Source organism: Mauremys reevesii, linkage group 9, assembly GCF_016161935.1.
Source record: "Mauremys reevesii isolate NIE-2019 linkage group 9, ASM1616193v1, whole genome shotgun sequence".
NCBI classification, from domain to species: domain Eukaryota; kingdom Metazoa; phylum Chordata; order Testudines; family Geoemydidae; genus Mauremys; species Mauremys reevesii.
This window is the reverse complement of record NC_052631.1, coordinates 23,281,236-23,301,864: the sequence shown is the minus strand read 5'-3', so window position 1 is coordinate 23,301,864 and position 20,629 is coordinate 23,281,236. Positions and strand designations below refer to the sequence as shown.

At 42.2% G+C, this 20,629-nt stretch overlaps 1 protein-coding gene across 3 annotated transcripts in view; it reads left to right on the top strand.

Annotated features, from left to right (window-relative positions):
* The window catches only part of LEKR1 (leucine, glutamate and lysine rich 1), a 128,224-nt gene extending 108,523 nt beyond the window's left edge, over nt 1-19,701 (top strand). For all 3 annotated transcript variants that reach the window (XM_039488816.1, XM_039488815.1, XM_039488817.1), the window contains 4 exons: nt 2,094-2,187; nt 11,735-11,887; nt 14,799-15,098; nt 18,097-19,701. In XM_039488816.1, the coding sequence (XP_039344750.1) occupies nt 2,094-2,187; nt 11,735-11,887; nt 14,799-15,098; nt 18,097-18,510 (961 nt within the window). In that variant the 3' untranslated portion in view covers nt 18,511-19,701. The remainder of the gene's footprint in view (nt 1-2,093; nt 2,188-11,734; nt 11,888-14,798; nt 15,099-18,096) is intronic.
* The last annotated feature ends 928 nt before the right edge of the window (nt 19,702-20,629 follow it).

The following is a 20,629-nucleotide window of genomic DNA, read 5'->3' as shown; positions in this document are numbered from 1 at the left end:
GACCTGTTTGGTAGAAAGATTTATTCTCCTGGTGGATTACAGCTCCACATCTCCAACCAGCAGTGCTGCTTGGGAGGTACAATTATAACATCTGGGACTTCATGTCTAAATTCAAGGACTAACTGCCCCAAGAATCCAGACAGGAATTCTCTGCTCTGATGGAGGCAGGAAAGACTATAGCCAGGGTCTCCCTCCAGGCTTCCCTGGAAGCAGCTGACACAGCTGCTAGAATGATGGCATGGACAATAATCATGCGAAGGTGCTCTTGGCTCCAACCCTCAGGCCTACCACCTGAGGTTTAGAAGACTTTCAGGATCTTCCGTTTGAGGGACTTCCCTCTTCTTGGAACAGACAGATGCAAAATTCCATGGCCTGAAGGATTCTAGGGCCACCCTCAAGTCCCTAGGCCTCTGTAGCCATGCAACAACTCACCGGCGCAGCGCCTCCTGCTAGTTGTCCCGGGAATTAGCTTTTCCATCCTTTGGAGCGCCCTCTTCAGCCGGTGTCCCACCTGCCGCAGGCCCCCATGACCCTCCCAGACCGCAGTGCCCCTTTATCTTGGGGTGCTGCCCCCTGGAAGTGTCCCCACACTTTGGGTCTCCCCTCCCCGGCGATCCCCCAACCCTCTATCCCCACCTCATCTCAGTGGCTACTGCCAGTCACCATCTAGCCCCCGCTCACTGGGGCGGACTGCAGTCTGTAAATAACTCATCACTGGCAAGGTGGGTTTGGACCTGCTGCCTTTGCCTGCCACGGGCTGCACCTCTGCAACCCAGTACCCTTCCCAGCCTTTAGCAAGGCCTGCAGCCTGGGGGTTTTCCAGGCTGGAGCTCCCCAGCTCCTCTGGCCTTCCCCCAGCCCTGCTTCACTCTAGTTACCCTGCTCAGCTCCCAGGCAGCCAGGCCCATCTCTCTCCACAGCTAGAGAGAGACTCTTTGAGCTCCTGGCTATCACAGCCCTTTTAAAGGGCCAGAAGTGGCCTGATTGAGGCATGGCCCCAGCTGTGGCTACTTCCCCAATCAGCCTTTTCTTCCCAGCTCACAGCCCCAGCCCTCTCCAAGGACTGGCTTTTAACCCTTTCACAGCAGATCTTTCTCTTCTTATCGCAACTGGTCCCTTCACTCCGATGTAGCCAAGACCATCTTCCAGAGGTGGGGGTTTACCCTTGTAGACCTGTTTGCAATCACACAGAACAGGAAATGTCAGCAGTTTTGCTTGCTACATGGTTGCAGCCCAGGCTCGCTCACAGATGTCTTCCCAGTCCCATGGACAAAGCACTTGTTCTGTGTGTTTTCCCCCATTCTTCTTGTGCACAAGGTCCTGCTGAAAGTCAAGCAGGACAAAGTAAGGGTTATTCCTATAGTCCCCGCATGGCTGCGTCAGCGCTGGTTTTGCATGTTGTTGGACGTATCAGTAGTGGCCCTCTTGCCATTTTCTCCCCTCTCGGACCTGATCTCACAAGATCACAGCCGATTGCTCCACCCACGCCTCAAGGCCCTCCACCATCGTGCGCACACCTAATGTGGAATGGACATGAGAACACATCTCAAAGAACAACAGTTACGGAAAGGTTAGTAACTGTTTTTACCAACTGTATTACACATTAGTTACTGGCATCATTTAAGAATATTTTTCCTTTTAGTTAAATATTAGCTAAGTTAGTTATGAATTTACTCAGCACTACTCAGGGGTGCTGATTCAAAACTTGTTGCAGTATTGTAATTATCGCAGTAATGTTTTGAGTTCAACTAACTGTAACTGCCTTTGTTTTTATTATTATATCCGTTATAGTCACATAGAGTTATGTGAAAATCAACTTGAGAAAATATTAAAATATTTGCACTTTATATCAGGGTATATGGAACTGTAAGCAGATATAATATTGTGTGTTAAAAAAAAAGGCAGATGACAGAATACAACGGTATTATCTAAATAATGATTACTATAGTGCCTGGAGGCCCCAGTCAGGATTGAAGGGGCCTGTTGTATTATGTACCAGAGTAAAAGATGGTCCCTGCTGCAAAGGGTTTAACTACAAGAAAATTAATCTAGGCAGAATACCTCTTTTAGTTACAGGTTTTTGTGGTTTCTAGGGAGTTGATGCAGATTTCTCATCAGAACAAAACAGAGCAGCTGCAGGAAGCATTAAACCAGAAGATTCTGAATGAAGATAACTGGAGGGAAAAGGTGATACTGTATTTCTAGTTGGTACTGTTTTTATTGTTTTCTTTAGTCCTAGTCACTTGTCAAGAAACTGTGTACAGAGCCAGATTTAACTTCTCCAGTCCAAGCATGTCTATAGTATTCTTTATGTAAAGTTTTTAAGTGGGTAATCGCTAGACAGAGATTAAAGGCTGAATGCAAAAGATTTTGCTGTGATCATAATGTTAATTTTGCAGCACTTCATTGGTAAATGAGGTTGACCATTGTTGGCAAAGTGGAGAGAAAAATGCCCTTCCCTACACCTGGGTATAGCTGCATCCAATACCAATATATTTTAATACTCCAAAGAAAACGATAAAAGAAGAAATAATATCCAGACAAACAAAAGTTTTTGCCCATCAACCTATCCATGCATAACTGTAAGCCCAATAACAACTAATCAAATGGACTGTTTTATTTAGCATATTGTGATTTATGAGATGTTAATTCTGGAGCTTGACAAAACCAGATTTTTGCACCTTTTTATGCATTTATTCACAGCAAATAAGTAGAGATGCCAAAAAAACAAACAAATTCAACTGAATTCTTACCATACAATTGAAGATGAGTACCAGATAGAGTTTAATATCATGCTCATTGCTTGGGGCAATAGAACAATGAAGATGTGATGATGGCTGTTGAAACCTTATATTCCCTTTCTGAATTCTGTTTTTGAAATACAGAGTTTATTGTCCTCTTAATATGAGCCCATAACTCCCATTAATATATCATTGCAAGTTATGCACATGCCTGGAGAGAAAAATGGACCCCCAAACTAGTTATGTCATCTATAGAGTCAGAGCTGGCAATAGTGACACTTATTTTCAGTTTAAAGGTTTACCTTAAAGGAAATAAGAGATAGGGAAATCCTGAAGTGGTGGGCACAGAGCTAAGAATAATCCCTTCATACAGGAGTGCAGAAGGAGGTTCTGTTATTGATTCTATTTCTATTAATGTCTGCGTCTTTAAAGGTGTCCTTTGCCATCTCTGCCAAATAGTCATCCGCTGCTGCTGCTGCTGTTCTATACTTGCTGCCTCTGCAGAATAGAGGTGTATGAAAGTAAGGACTCCTTTTGGTGACATTTACTGCGAGAACTGTCTCTTTTACATTTCAAGTGATTTCACCCTCCTGCAGTTGAACTTTTCCATGAAATGGCATGGCATTGGTTATTTTATTCATTGAATTATACAGAAGTGTGAAAAGCCACTTTCACATAACATTTCTTTTTTCCAGTTTTTGAGTGTTAGTAGGATAGTGACCAGCTTTGACACTTTTCTTTTGTGAGGGAAAGAGAAGGTGTGAGGCAGAATAAGAATCTTGTTAAATACACACACACACACCTTTTTGATAGAGATAGGGAGAAAAGTGAAGTGAAGGTTGCGTATGAGGAAAAGGATAGTTAGCAGAATGGGGCAGGCAGAACTGATGGCTCTGGGTAAGTCTGGGGATAAATTGTCTTGGCAGAGGAACAGGCTGTTTGAAGTATGCCACACACACACTCCCACAGACTGTGGGAAAGAGATTAGTCATGTTCTGGGACATGTGTACGGGCTATGTCATTGTGAAAGTAACTCAAGGGCACACACAGAGAGGTGTATTCAACTATACTTATGCTCCCCAAACCTGTGCAGCACCAAGAAAAGAGAACTGCCTATGCAAATAGCCAGTAGGTTCATGTGGTGTATGGACTACAGCAGGATGGGGCGAAATTAAGCACCTCTTCTAACACCGTCCACAAGCTGGATTCCTTCCCAGAGTTTATGTATAGTCCTAGCATTACTGACACTACTTGTGTTCCCCACAAAGAGAGTCACAGGACTTAAGAAAGCTTAATAAAATAATATCAGACAGGAGCAGCAGCAGTTAAGGTGGGAACCGCTGACAATTCAGAGACTAAATCCTGGTTCAGTTACAGACCATGCTGTATGTAAAGTATATAAAACTAAAGTAATAGAAATGAAAAGGAAAGGGGGGAAATGGTCTGCTTCTACCTATACATGGCTAAGTGAATATTATATAGGTATAAAGTATCAGCCAAATACAACTTTCACATTTTGCAAGTTTACGCCTATTCAAATGTGAGATCCCAACTGAAATAATACTTTCCTCACGGCCTGCTTGAAAGACTAAAAAAGCAGTAAAATACATAAACAAACATTCCCATCCCAGCATAGTGAGACTACCCAGTAAATCACCCTCCCTACATATATAAAACACTCAATAAAACAGCTTCCTCATTGCAAAACAGCATATAAAATACATAGTAAGCCAGCCTCAACACTGGAAAAATGCATTAAAATCTAGGTACGGGGAAACTTCAGAAGTTTTAAAGTTTGGTTCAGATAAGCATCCATAAGTCAGCATCATGGCCCTCCATACCCATCAATCTTCTTTTCTCCAACAGGTTCTTTGAGACAGTACTCACCTCTGCAGGATTCTTGCCTTCTTACTTAATGTTGTCTTACTGGGAAGGAAGATTTCCATGGTATCTTTTGGGAGTGTATTTTCTTTTCTCCGCCTCTGACAGCTGTGAGGAAAAAGTATAAATTAGCCTTTGCTTATCCTCTTGAACACATGGGGTAGGCTAAACTGTTTAGGTAATCTTGAAAAAATATCATAGTATGAAACACAACCAACTTTGTAACTACAAAAGTGCACTGGAATTTTTACCAACAAAATGCCTTCATTTCATGTACTTATTTTAAATGTTTGCACTAGTGCTAGTTTCATTTAAGTTCATCGATTTTTATTATAATCTTTGGACAAGATTTTTCAGTCCTTTTAAAATAAATTTATACTTGGTATATAGATCCAGACTGGGGGGAGTATTTCCAGCTGATTTTTTAAAATATACACATACCTCAATCAAGTACAATATTTACAAAAGCGTATTTGTAAGTATTCTTTATATCATTCAAAAATATCATTTATATCTAAAAATAGATTTTATCCTCTACCCATGCAAAAGATCTGTATGCGTTACCATATAATATACTAAGCTACCCATGCAGAGTCATACCAAGATTGCGGTCTAATTCACAAACTGTAATACTCTTCACATGCTTGTCTTAATCTTACTTCACCATCTCTTCTCTCACAATAGTCTCTGGAGTCAGTGGATATGGCACCATGCCCTGGGGCTTGCATATAACCTTTTGTAACCCTGACCCAGATCATGAGGCAATGGAGAACTGGAGACCATGACTGGAATTTTCAAAGGGGCTGAGAGAACTGAATTTCAATGGGATTTGGATCCCTAACTATCTTAAGCCCCTGTAAATATCCAGCCCATTTTGTGACCAGCACACCTTTACACACACAAAAAGGTATTCCAGGCAAATAATTGTCACCATGAATTAAGAGATCAAGTGGGAAGGAGGGACAGTGTTGAACAATACCTTTGAGTTTTCTGATTCAAGCCTTAAACTTTTTTGTAACTCCGATTTTCTTTTTTTGGTTCAATATGAGAGCTATATTTGTGAACTCTATTTAGTCTCAACAAAGTTTTTGAGCTATTAATAATCTGTTATGTCTCTCTTAAAACGTCTTAACTTCACTAATACAAGATATAATTTTAGTATGAGGTCACGCAGTTTGCATAATCAGAATCTTCGAGCCATCCCTCTCCCCTGTTGCGCAGCTTGACATAAAAATAGATAAAAGACTAGTACAAATAAGAGAGAGCAATTATATCTTTGCTAACATAGCCATTAAAATGCGGTGAACGTCAAGTGCTCTTAAAATGCTCTCATCAGACGAAAGAATAAATAATGAGACATTGTCATCTTTTTCTAGCGTCATTGTGCCATTGTATAGGCATAAAGTGTTATTTGTTTTAAAAAAAAATCCTTTAAATCCACATGTTCGAACAAACTTCAGAAACTTAAATCAAAAAAAGTTCAAAAAATTGTTGTTTAAATTGTTATTTGGTATTTAATTGCTTTTGGGTACACAAATAATTAGAGACTCAGTAGTTGTTATGCAACTAGAACAAGAACTTTGAAAAACAATTAACTGTTAACTAAGGTTTGTAACCTGTCCTTTAAATCGGCTTCGGTACCCAATGACTGGAAGTTAGCTAATGTAACGCCAATATTTAAAAAGGGCTCTAGGGGTGATCCCGGCAATTACAGACTGGTAAGTCTAACGTCGGTACCGGGCAAACTAGTTGAAACAATAGTAAAGAATAAAATTGTCAGACACATAGAAAAACATAAACTCTTGAGCAATAGTCAACATGGTTTTTGTAAAGGGAAATCGTGTCTTACTAATCTATTAGAATTCTTTGAAGGGGTCAACAAACATGTGGACAAGGGGGATCCGGTGGACATAGTGTACTTGGATTTCCAGAAAGCCTTTGACAAGGTCCCTCACCAAAGGCTCTTATGTAAATTAAGCTGTCATGGGATAAAAGGGAAGGTCCTTTCATGGATTGAGAACTGGTTAAAGGACAGGGAACAAAGGGTAGGAATTAATGGTAAATTCTCAGAATGGAGAGGGGTAACTAGTGGTGTTCCCCAAGGGTCAGTCCTCGGACCAATCCTATTCAATTTATTCATAAATGATCTGGAGAAAGGGGTAAACAGTGAGGTGGCCAAGTTTGCAGATGATACTAAACTTCTCAAGATAGTTAAGACCAAAGCAGATTGTGAAGAACTTCAAAAAGATCTCACAAAACTAAGTGATTGGGCAACAAAATAGCAAATGAAATTTAATGTGGATAAATGTAAAGTAATGCACATTGGAAAAAATAACCCCAACTATACATACAACATGATGGGGGCTAATTTAGCTACAACGAGTCAGGAAAAAGATCTTGGCGTCATCGTGAATAGTTCTCTGAAGATGTCCACGCAGTGTGCAGAGGCGGTCAAAAAAGCAAACAGGATGTTAGGAATCATTAAAAAGGGGATAGAGAATAAGACTGAGAATATATTATTGCCCTTATATAAATCCATGGTACGCCCACATCTCGAATACTGTGTACAGATGTGGTCTCCTCACCTCAAAAAAGATATTCTAGCACTAGAAAAGATTCAGAAAAGGGCAACTAAAATGATTAGGGATTTAGAGAGGATCCCATACGAGGAAAGATTAAAGAGGCTAGGACTCTTCAGCTTGGAAAAGAGAAGACTAAGGGGGGACATGATAGAGGTATATAAAATCATGAGTGATGTTGAGAAAGTGGATAAGAAAAAGTTATTTACTTATTCCCATAATACAAGAACTAGGGGTCACCAAATGAAATTAATAGGCAGCAGGTTTAAAACAAATAAAAGGAAGTTCTTCTTCACGCAGCGCACAGTCAACTTGTGAAACTCCTTACCTGAGGAGGTTGTGAAGGCTAGGACTATAACAATGTTTAAAAGGGGACTGGATAAATTCATGGTGGCTAAGTCCATAAATGGCTATTAGCCAGAATGGGTAAGAATGGTGTCCCTGGCCTCTGTTCATCAGAGGATGGAGATGGATGGCAGGAGAGAGATCACTTGATCATTGCCTGTTAGATTCACTCCCTCTGGGGCACCTGGCATTGGCCACTGTTGGTAGACAGATACTGGGCTAGATGGACCTTTGGTCTGACGCGGTACGGCCTTTCTTATGTTCTTATTAATTGCTAGTTTACTCATTATTATGGATATTAGTTAATTTCAACTGTTCCTTAGATGTGAAAAATGTAAATTAAGGTGCATTTTTAATCGTCAAAATTATTTTTAAGCGTATAATACTGTTGACTGTCATTTCAATATCTAATCAAGTAAACTCCTACAGCAGGCTTGATTCTAGGATAAACCTGCTGTAGTTAATAGTTGTGATATGATTTTCTATAAATTGAATCCTAAAACTCTTATTTCTAAGATCTAATAAACCAAAAGATAGTTTTTGATACATCTGTAATGCCACATTTAAAGCTGTCTCATGACTTTATAATAATATAAAATTCTATTTTCATGGTCCTATAGTGCTTCAATGTATACTGACTCCAGGCTAGCACTGGATATGAGTTTTTCATGATCAATAACAGATTTTTTAACAATGTGGTTAAAAAAAATAAAACATTGATTGAGTTTTTTTGTTAGAAAAGAGGACCATATACACCATCTTCCCCAAAAAAGTGTTTAGTGGTTTTTGATAGATATTTAACTCCTGAAATTAGATAATTATAGCAAAGTCAGTCTGTAAAGCTGATAGGTTATGCAATATTTTTAAGATTAAGAAGTTAACATACTAGTGTGTATGTTTAATATAATATTTATAATCATTTAACAAATTGCGGGATGGTCCATTAGAACTATGCTGTGCAGAAAGACCATGCTAGTGCACAGATTTAGGGTATTTGTCACAGATGTCCTTCAGAATCCAAACTTACATTTAAAGAAATTATGAACAAATTTTCAAACTTAATCAGCTAAATAAGTGGCCTGTTTCTAAGAAGTTCTGCCACAGCTGGACCTCCTGTGGAATAACTGAGAGGTGTGGCTCCTCAGCACCTCTGTAAATCAGACCACTTGTTTAGGTGCCTAATTTTGGATTTAGGTGCTTTAGTTGCTTTAGGTGCTTTGGCTGTGAAGTTATTCTGAATGCAGACCACAAGTGCAAGACTTAATGTGCTGTATAAGAAGGGAAACTGAGGCACACTACCATATTGTTTTCATGGCTAAATGCCAAGATTCTACACTATGAAAAACATTAATATTTACATTAACTTGATGTTAATTGTGTTCCCTGTATTTGCCCTGTTTCTTAGCAGTTTGTCCTGAATTTGGCATTCTCATTTGTGACCCAAAAAGGCATGGTTACACAAGGCAAGTCAGTGCATCCCAAGCTACAATCTCTGCACCTCACAGCATTGATGATCTCTGGTTGAACGATGAGGAGAGAGTTTGTTCCTGAGATGTCTAGGCTATGTTGGTGAGCAACAGAAATGATTCCACCAGAGCCACACATGCAGCAAAATGGAAAAGGTTTTCAATCTGGGTGGAATCTCACCAATTATCACCAAACAGCGCAGAGACTAGATATATACTATACTGTCTGTTACAGCTGAAATCCTCTGGTCTCTCTGTCAGTTCAGTGAGATCCATCTAGCATTCATCTCTGCAGTAGACCCACCAGTGAATGGGTATTCTATCTTTTCAAGCCCTTGGTATCCAGATTTTTAAAGGGGCAAATTCCCTTGTACTTTCCTGTATCTGAGCCAGCATTTTTATGGGACCTGAATGTAGTATTGTCTTGCTTGATGGACTCCCCTTTGAACCTTTGGCGACAACATTTCTGCCACTGTTATCAATGAAATAGTGTTTCTGGTAGCAGTTACCTCTGCAAGGAGGGTGTCAGAGCTACTTTTAGCTGATTCTTCTTTCACATATTCCACAAAGACAAGGTCTCTTAGTCTGCATGCTAAGTTTATGCCTAAAGTGGTTTCATCGTTGCACCTCAATCAGACTATTCATCTTCCAATGATCTTTCCAAAGCCTCATTCTTCCAAGGCTGAAGAAAAGCTTCATAAATTGGATGTCCGAAGGGCTCTGGCACTTTACTTGTACTGCACAAAGTCTTTCAGATCCTCTCTCAAACTCTTTGTATCCTGTGTTGAGAGCAACCTGTTACTGCCCAGTGTATTTCATGTGGGGTTTCTGATTATCGAGCTTTGCTCTGCTTAAGCTGGCAAAGGTATGTCCTCCACCAAGGATAACAGCCCAATCCATTCTAGGGCTCATTCTACTTCTTCGGCCTTTTTGAGCAAAACCCCTGTAGTGGATATTTGCAAAGCAGCAACATGGTTGTGCATACAAACCTTCTCCAGACACTACTCGATTACTCAGACTTCCTAAGATGAGGCCAACTTCGGCAAGTCAGTGTTAGTTGCTCTTCAAATAACGTGAAGTCCCACCCCCTGTCCGGAAACTGCTGGTGAGTCACCTCATAGTAGAATGTATATGTGCACAATCACTTGAAGAAGAAAAAATGGTTACTTGTCGGTACAGTAACTGTTGTACTTGAGGTATGTTGTGCACATAGGCATTCCTTGACTCTCCCACCTTCCCTGCTACTTCAGGTACTATATTCTGGCCATGTGAAGGAACAGAGAGAGACAGTGGCCAGGCCCTTTTATATCTTTGGCTCAGTGCACAAGGACAGTTGGGAGTACATGCGCCTCCTGCTGGCACTGCTAGCAAAAGGTGTTGTTTGAGAGTTCATTGGGCACACATACACCCACAGTGAAATGCATATGTGCACAACACATTTTGAAGAACAACAGTTACTGCACAAGTAACGGTTTTTGTGACGTATTGGTTTTCAACCTTAAAAAATAATAATATAATGAGCAGAGGTTTACCTGCAGGTGCAAGCCTTGCTGGCAAAATAGTCCTTCTTGTTAACCTAGCTAAGGATTATATAATCTAGCCTTAGCACAGGAGTTATTCTTTTCTTTTCTTTTTCCCAGAAAGGAAAAGTAATAGTTTGGTCCAACCACCTCTGTGTCCTTCTTCCACACTTCATTTCATTTCATCCCATTACATTTAGAAGGATTATTCAACAAATCTCCAACCCACAAGGAAATATCAGATAGTGCAGAATATGCCAGCCATTTGTTCAATAGTGCTTTTTTCAGGGAGCAAATTAGACCTGTGCTGCAACATCATCACTCACTTATGATTAATTTCATATGTAATTCAAGAAATTGTTTTTAACCAGTTAAGCCAGGGTTACAGCTCTGTGAAAGAGTGCTTCTCTCCCCATGTGATACCATGGCAGGTGAGATCGGCTGAGGTTCACAAGCTAATGACGTCTTTGTTTTTAATATGAAGAGGCTGGTGGCAAAATGGCTTCAGCTGAGGAATTGACCTTCCCCTGGTCTGCTGATCTTAAGAGCATAATGCAAGGCCTATCTGTTTTCCCAGGCTTTTGAGAAGGGGGTGATTTAGGATGATGTGTGTGAAATTAGGTATTGGGTTATTGATAGTCTTGATGAGTCATTTAGATAAGGAAGAATTTGTAGTTTCTAACTGATTTACTTTGTAAAAATCTGCAGTTGTTATAGTAGATGAGCCCCTAGAGTATATAGCTATGCATATTTCCAAAAATCCAAATGTATGCTTAATGCAAAGTAAATGATACTCTGTCTACTGGGGATAGACATGTTGATATCATTCTGATTTCTGTCTAGGGCCAGAAAAAGTAGTGTCAACATTTTGTGGGAATTTCTCATCAGTTTGCCAATCTGGAGGCCTGATCCTGCAAAATGCTCTGTCGCCCATGGGGAGCTGAAATCCCCTCAGATTGTTGTGAAGTCAGTGGACGTTAAGAGCTGGTATCACTGCCAATTTTGCAGACTCTACTGTTTCCAATAATTCAGATATATATTGGGTAAGCATCCAAACTTTGGAAGCGTATCTGAATTGAATTTGAACTTCACACCATTTGAGTCTGCTAAACCTTATAATAACTAAGAACGTTCTCAGTGTGAAAATGCTGTGAGATAACTTGGTATATTTTATTTTAAAAACAGTGCGTTTTCTTATCTAGATGGAAATTGGTCTAGCTAAACACCAAACACGACACACAGAAGAGATTTTCAGGCTCAAGGAAGATGCTAGAATGGAACTAGACATTGAAAGACAAAAGCACCAAGAATTAATAGCAAAATATCAGAAAGATCAAGAGGAACTACAGATGAAGGTTTGGAGCAATTGAAAGGAAGTTGGTGTTGCAGTAGATAATATACCTGGAAGACAAAAAAGAATGTGTGGGGGGAGGACCTAATCCCCTTAGATTGTTTCTTTATCTAGATAGGTTACTAGCATCTCATTACACTTTCTCCCTGTTTTAGTATATACAGTACATTTTGTATTATTTGAAATGGGACATAGCAAACACATTTTGCATATAGCTATTTCAATTAAAGGTATTATAGGGCAGATATTTTTTGCATTTACTCAGACCCAGATTTCTCAGAGCTATAGTTTTTTGACCTGTTGATTTTCCTTACAGTGTCATACAATGGGCTAACTGAATTTTTTTTTAAATCAAACTATATTTCTTACACAATGTATTTAATTAAAAGTAAAATCCAAGCCCTGGGACTACTCTGAACTATACTGGGCTGGCATAGAGCTATCCCCAGTGGTTTCTCCCTCTACAGCTGAGTTTAGTGCTTATTGGACAAAGCCAAGTATTGAGTCCATTAGTTCTCCCTTTATCTATGTTAATTTCTTTCATTCAATACAATTTTCTATTCCTTTCTCTTTTCAGGTGTTTTTCTAGCCAGGTAAACCACCAGTCATCTGAATCCTATTTATCCAAATCTGAGTTTTCCAAAATTCATATAAAAACTGATAATACCGTATATATTCGATCATAAGCAGGTTCGTTTATAAGCCAGAAGCAGGGATTCTCTGGCCTCGCCTCTTCCCTTCTGTCTCTGCTGGCTGTGCTGCCTCTCCTTGCTCCCTCTGTTGGGGGGAGGGACTGTGTCCCACCTCTCCCTCTCTCAGTGATGAGCTGCCAAATTTTTAACAACGGGTTCCCTCCTCCCTCCAAAATTTTAACAACGGGTTCCCTCCTTCCCCCCCCCTCCGGGGGGGGGGGGGTCGTGCCCCATCCAACCCCTCATGTTCCTTGACACACACACTCCGAGACCCCTGACCCATCCCCCCCTTCCCTGTCCCCTGACTAACCCCTTGCCGCCCCACCCAACCCCTCCTCTCATTCTCAATGGCCCCCCAGAACCCCTACCCCATACAACTACCCCATCTCGCTGTCCCTGAGTGCCCCCACCACCTCATCCAACCCTGCTCGTTCCTGACTACTCCCTCGGACCCTTGCCCCCATTCAATCCCCCTGTTCCCTGCCCTCTGACCCCCCCACCCCCAAACGCCCCCACCCTCTCTCAACACCCTCCCTGCCCCCTTACCGCGCTGCCTGGACGTGGCTGGGCCAGGACAGGAGTCGCGCGGCCGGAGCCGGAGGATGCGGCGGGAGCCCAGTGGCCGGAGCCAGGTGGCTGGCCGGGTGGAGCCAGGGAGGGCTGCGGCCAGAGCTGGAGCCGGGCAGCCGGGGCCGCCGCCACGCCCAGACCCGCGCTGCCGGAGCCCGGCCCCCTGGCAAAACAGCAGGGGCGGCTGGAGCCACGGGGCCAGGCCGGGCTGGAGGTGGGGGGCCGTGTCCAGAGCCGAGCATCCCGGTAGGTGGGGGCACGGCAGGGCCGGGGTGCGGCCGAGCCGGGCGGCCGGGAAGGAGTTCGGGGTCGGGGATGCGGGCCGTGCCGCCGCAGCCGGTGAGGGTCGGGCGGGGACCCGGGGGCCGGGCAGGGCCGCGAACGCGGGGCTGGGAACGTGGGGGGACGCGCCAGGGTCGCAGCCGGAATGCGGGGGACGCGGCCAGGAGGCCGGTGAGGGTCGGGCGGGGACCCGGGGCCGGGGGCAGGCAGGCAGGGCCGCGAACGCGGGGATGCGGCCAGGGAGGGTCGGGCGGGACCCGGGGGCAGGTGGCCGGGCAGGGTCGCGGCCGGGAACGTGGGGACATGGCCAGGAGGCCGGTGAGGGGCGGGCGGGGACCCGGGCCGAGGGGGCGGGCAGGGTCGCGGCCGGGAACGCTGGGAGGGACCCGGGACGGTAGGTGGGGGCACGGCAGGGCCGGGTGCGGCCGGGAGGGGTTCGGGGGAGTCGGGGACACGGGGCCAGGCAGGGTCGCGGCCGGGAGGCGGACGGGCGCCAGGGACCGGCCGGGCACACGCCCCTAGTTTCCTACCTTAGGTCGTCTTCCTGGGCCGGGAAGCCTGCCTGCTTCTCAGCCCTCCCAGGCTTCCCCGCGAACAGCTGATTCGCGGGAAGCCGTGGGAAGGAGAAGCAAGGAGGAGCTTCATGGCAGGAGGTGGAGGCAGAGCCAGAACGGTTCGCTGAACCGTTTGCTAAAATTAGACGCCGGACAGAGAACTTTAGCAACCGGTTCTCTGTCCGGCATCTAATTTTAGCAAACAGTTCGCACGAACCGTTGCGAACCGTCTGCAGCTCACCCCTGCCCTCTCTATACCCATTCATAAGTCAACCCCCTTCTCTGGTGCTTCCTTTTTTTACTAAAAAAATTTGGCTTATGAACGAGTGTATACGGTAGTTTTCCAAAAGTTTTAGATGTCCCTTGAGACATTTGGAGAATCAAGAAAGAGATTTTTATTATGTTTATTTCAAATTCATTATGTTAAGCCAGGTTTTTAAACAGTTGAAAATAAAACATTTTATTTACATAGTATCTGTATATTATTTTTAAAAGAAGACTATCTACTTGCTCTAGAAGTTGAAGTTGAGATTAGAAATCAGAAGACTTTTTCCCATTTCTAGCACAGTTTCACTATTTGACCTTAGGCAAATCACTTAATCTCTCTGTGCCTGAGTTTTCTTACATTTTTGAAGCACTTTGACATCCTTGAAGGGTACTCTATAGGTCCAAAGTAGTGGTATTGTTCATTTATACCTGTTAGGACCTGTACATCTTCACTTTCTTATTCACCTGCAAAGCTCCTTTTGTCTGGTATTAAATTCTACATAACCAAAGAAATCAATGCATGTGAACTAATGTAAGATTTATTATACAGATACCTGAATTAATATCCAGTGCCATCAACAGCCTAAGGATGGAAGTGGGAATTCTTAAAAACCAGCTTCAGGAAGCCCAGATCAAACTTACAGAGAAAGATGGAGATAAGGAAGAAGAAATGCGAAGCCTTAAAAGGCTGGTTACTAAGCTTGAATTTCAGCTGAAGAAGGAACAGAACAACAGTGATTCATTATCAGAGGGCATGAGGAAAGAAATTAAAGAGAAGTCAGATGAACTGGAAAAATTAACCCAGGAGCAAACAGAGCTGATTCAGAATTTGAGTCAGGCTCAAGAAGAGGTAGGAACGTAACCAAAGACATGCCCTGCTACATTTAGTACTGTGTACTGTTCTAGTATCATGTTACAAATGTGCAACTTAGATCAAGCTAAAAAAAGTGCAAACTTTTAGAATAAAATAAAATCTTCAACTCTAGTGTGTTAATTTTAAAAGTCTTTAAAATGAATAATCTGTAAGTCAAATGAAAAGCAAATTTTATGAACACATTTTGAAATAATTAGTGTGAAAACCCCTGTTAGGCAGGCTCTGCAAGTAGTGCATTATTACAAGGATACTCATCCTTTTCAGGTTCTCGAAGGTACCTCTCCTTCAACCTCATGTTTAACAACACTCTAGAGATATGCAGGTATAATTGAAAGGAACCCTGGATTTTTTCAAAATAGAAAACATGGACTATTACAAGCACTTTAAACATTATAGTTTAAAGATTCCATCTAGCAATCTTATTCATGTTTGAGATAATTAATTAGAAAAAAAATTGTACTTCTACACCATGGATATGGGAGTGTGTAAAATGATTCACAGAAATCAGTTCACAACTATTTTGCATGCAGAGGGAAAAAAGCTAGCTTTTTGGATAATTTTTTCACAATGAATGATGCAACCAGCTTGAATAATGCAAATATGCACAGACAGCCATGCCTCTGTTGCATCAAACAATTCTAAATATTTCTTCTTTTTCTGTCCAATATTTCTTCTGTCTGATGAAACCCTCGACACAATAGGGATGCATTCCCTGCAAGCAGTCTCTTTTGGGTACATCTACACAGCAATAAAAGACCTGCGGCATGACTAAGACTAGCTTGGGTCAGCTGACTCTGGTTCGCAGGGCTTGAGCTGTGGGGCTAAAAATTGCATTGTAAACATTTGGGGTTGGGCTAGAGCCTCAGCTGAGAAAACCTTCCCTCCTCGCAGGGTTTCAGAGCCCAGGCTCCAACCCAATCCCAAACGTCTGCACTGCAATTTGTAGTCCCGCAGCCTGAGCCCCAAGAGCCCAAGTCAATTGACCTGGGCTCTGAGTCTCGTAGCCCATAGGTTTTTTACTGCAGTGTAGACGTACCCCTTTTTGCTTTTCTTTTGTGAATGATAGTCAGGTGAGGCCAAGCATGTTGAGGTGGTAAGCTTGGCTTTCACTGTCTACTCTTAAGCCTTTATCAAATTCTGCAACTAAAGTGGTCAGTTTTGCTTCTGAGAAAATGGGGCCTGAAGGAGTAGAGCTGGAACATTGCAACATCTTGTATTTATAGCGCGGTGGTCTGTTTTCTGCCAAGTTTGAAACTTTCTTGATTATTTCCCCTTTTATGCCATTTCAGGGTAGCCAACTTTTCATCCTTGATGATATGTTTGCTATCTCAGCCTTTAAATCTTCCATTACCTCCTTTATTCTTGATATTTATTTTTTAACAAATTGATTGTATTGCTGTGAGTTTGATTTAGCTAATGAAAGTCCCTTCAATCCTCAGAATGACTGAGCCCAACATTGACTACATCTTTAGCTCTGTTTCTTCCATTTTTTCCCTGCTCATAATGTCAAAGTCATCTCACATTTTCTCCAGGCCTTTATGCCTAAAGTCAGTTGCTTCATTCAGCTGCACTCACTTAAATCTGATTGTTTACAGTGTAGGATTCTTCTTCCTCTCATCCCTTTGCTTTTCCTCCCCTCTTTATACTGCTACACTATGTACAGATCTTGAAGTGGTGGCACACTAACCTCTCTTTTTGCCCCATGCCTCGTCCTCTATTCTTGTCCCCTCCCTTTCTTTCCTTTCTCTCCTCCCTTTCCTTCTCTCTTCACCTCTCTTTCCCTTCCCTCTCTGGAAATTCTATGAACACCCCATTTTGGAGTGATTGGATGGTGACACGAGAAGTACTTTAATCATTCTTCATCTCCTTATTTCTTTCTCCTTCCTTCCCTTTCTCCTTGTCTTTTCCTTCTGTCCCGAGAACAAGCATCCCTTTCTCCTCTCCCTGGGTGGGCCATGGGGAGAGGTTTGGGATTGTAACTCAGGGATAGTTCCGCTTGTTCCCCTTTCCTCCCAGTGAGAATGAAAGCAGATTGCGTAGTGATGGTGTTTTGAGGCCAGTGGATTGCCGTTTCACTCCATTCAAATCTAAGACTTTGTGCAGCCATAGGTCACTGGCTTTGGAATGAGGCAGTAAATATCAGAACTGATGGGGCAAAGTGCTGAGCCGCATATAAAAATTCATTAATTCAGTCACACTTGAAAATAATATAAATGTGACAGGAAAGGTGACAAACTGTAGTTCTCTGTTCTTAAAAAAAGATCAAATATGAAAAAAAAACATTTTCTAACCACTCACTGTAGAAAATAAACTTCCTTGAAGTGTTTTACTGCTTCAGCAGATTAAATGTTCCACAGTATTATTCCTCAATAACTTTCATAAATTGGTATTTGACAATTTCACCTTTTAGAATAGCTCTTATGGCAAGACTGAAAATAAAATAGAAATGCCCCAATAGCATGACTAAGTAGAACTATAGAAAACATTTAGCATGATTTGAACAGTGAGAGCAGATTGAGATATGACATATGAAAGTTGTATTTTAGCCACCGAGTGCCTGTGTAGTAGCATTCTGCTAGCAAGAAAACACAATCTCTCTCCTGCTATCATCTGAACCGTTCACACCAACTCATCCACAAGTCTTTGAGCCAAGTACTGATTTGATGTATGTAGTCATTTTAAAACAAATCCTCACTTGTCAGGAGGTCAGATTATGCCTCATTGTGTTTCACCTACAGTGGAATGGTTTTTACACATCAATCAGAAAAGGAGTAGAACAGACAGCTGAAAAATTAGAAAATTGTGTATCTGTTTTTTTTGTAGAGTAGTCATAAATTTACCAACTCACCCTGTATATGAATATATACCCTCTGATCACCAGTACCCTATGTTTGAGGAGTTCAGTAAGCACACAGCATCTATCCCTTTTTGAGTGATGGGGTTTCATAATGTATGTGTTTCTTTCTATTTGCAGAACTCTCTTCTCCAGGAAACAGTGCGTAGAGAGTGTGAGGAACGCTATGAGCTAACTGAAGCTTTGACTCAAGCTAGAGAACAAGTATTGGAACTGAAGAGGCTCAGTGGAAACTTCCCACTGTCACAATGTTCACTCAGTCAGGGCAGCCTAACCTCCTGTGCTGCACTGGTCAGTAATCACGGACAGAAGAGCCTTATGAGCTCAAACTCTGGGAAAGGAATCACACACTCGGGCCTGTGTGGCATTTCAAGAGCTGCTAATGCACCAGCCTTCAATAAGCACAAAAGCAGTGGTAAAGTGGGTTTGCCAGCTCTAACTCCACCACACCCTCCCAGGGGAAGAGCATCTTCTGTGAATGAATCCAAGAACAGAATAGCCGCCGTTATAAGAAGACAACTGAGTCAGCTCTGATGTGTAAAAATGTCAAGGACAGTACATTGATAAACCATGACAACCATTTCAGTGCATCATAGGGTCACTTAATTGTGGACCATAGGGGCAAAATGGTACCAGAAAGTTAACTTTTCCTGGCAATTAGCCCATTTCTATTTTTTTATTTTTTTTACAATTTAAAATTAAGCTAAAATCTGTTACGTAGTTATATTTTTACAAGGCAATCATGGTTGCTTATTTTTTGGTTCAACAATATAATGGAGTTAAAGTGCTGTCTATATTTCAAGATGGGAAATATACAGATGAAAACACAGTACCCCTCCAAAAGGTATTTTCAGCAAATCTGGCACAATTGTAATTAAGATATGCAAAGCTCCAGAATCATTTCACCAAACCACCACCATGTCCTGGGCTTCATATTTCAGATTGTATCCAGTTTAACTCCAGTGCCAGTTAGGGTGGTACAAATGTAGCTCGTTCATTAAGGGACAGATTTTGTCCTCCTTTCATTGAGTAGTAACATACTTGCAAGTAGTTCCATTTCAGCCAGTGGGATTGACTGCTTTTGGAATAACGTACTAGTCACCATGAGAGAAGATGCCAGAATCAGACCCTAAATAATAGACAAAATATTGCAGGGAAGCAACCTCCCACCTGTTGCTGTATAAGTCCTGTACCCACTCAGGTAAAGGAATAGCACTATTAACTCAAAGGAGTAGTGATGTGAGCCAGAGCCCATATGTAAATTGACGTAGCTCCACGGAGGTCATTGAAACTATGCCAATTTAGGCAGATGAGGTGCTAAAAGTCTTATAGGGATCTTTTAAAATTCTTCCTTTAAGAGAAATGACTTACTATGTACCAAAATTAAAACACAGTGTCCCTAGGGTATACACTGTTCCACTTACTTTTTCTGTAACTCAGGACCTCAAGTGATGTGCCAGGTTCAGTAATGCATTGTATCCAAAAGCCAGCAGGTTCAGTACTACCTCAGTCTGAAAGATGTGGCCTTTTGATTTTCATCAAACAAACACCATCATATTGAGCCACCTCTGTTTAGTTTGAGGTGCTCCTTCTGCTTGTATGCAGGGGCATGCGCTCAATTGTTACACAACAGAGTTAACATTTTCATTTTTCTACCGTGAACTTGGGGCTGTGCTTTTTTCTGGAACATGTCACAGGGATACTGATTTAAAATAAATAAATAAACCTTGCAGTCTGTGTTAGTTTGATGTGATTGGGTTAGTGCTCTGTGGTAGTCTCAGATTTCACTCCCTGGGCCACCAAATCCTTGGAGTGCTCTGGGACAGTCACTCACACTTACCTTTGTGTGTTCCTAGGAGAGTTCTGTTCAGGCTCAGCTTCAGGCTGGTGGGTGTGACATGAACTAAAACCTCATGGGAGGGAGATTAAAGGAGGAAATTTTGGAGATTCTCAGAGCGGTATCAGAAACTAGAGGACTGAGAGGTTCCACGGTCCTTTTGAAAGCTTCAGAACTGGACACACTGTTCTCTAGTCATGTTGTTGTTCTTCACAGAACACTTTAAGTGCTAGCCATGAGATACTTTTGTAATCACACACTGGATCTTGACCTCTTAATTTCCTGGTCCTGAAATGATCACAGTGTTCTAAAATGACTGTAGTATTCCGTGAGGGACAAGGTGGGTGGGGTAATATCTTTTATTGGACCAACTTTGAGCTTAACAGAGCTCTTCTTCAGGCCTGGAGGAGAAAAGTAGAGCTAGAATTAGGCCAATGCTGAGCACTTCTATAAATCCCACCTCTATTTCCTAGCTCTATATACAATATATGTATAGACACATGCTGTTTTATTGGAATTATTTAGTTACGCTGTGACTCATATGGACCAGATCCTTCTGTCTTTTATGCAGGCAAAACTCCCATTGACCTCGGAGGAGTTTTGCCTGCCAAGGAGCGGTATGATTAGTTCACATCTCAATTATAAACAAAAAGGGTCAGATCTCCATGGCCAACTGAGTTCTGCTTGGTCCAGGGCCTGAGAAGTGGCAGGAGAGGCCTTTCCACTTCCCTGAATGTGGGACTAAACAGGGAGACTCAGGGCTGCTGTAAAATATGCCAGCTTACATTTCCCTATGGGCTACTTCACCAACCAGAG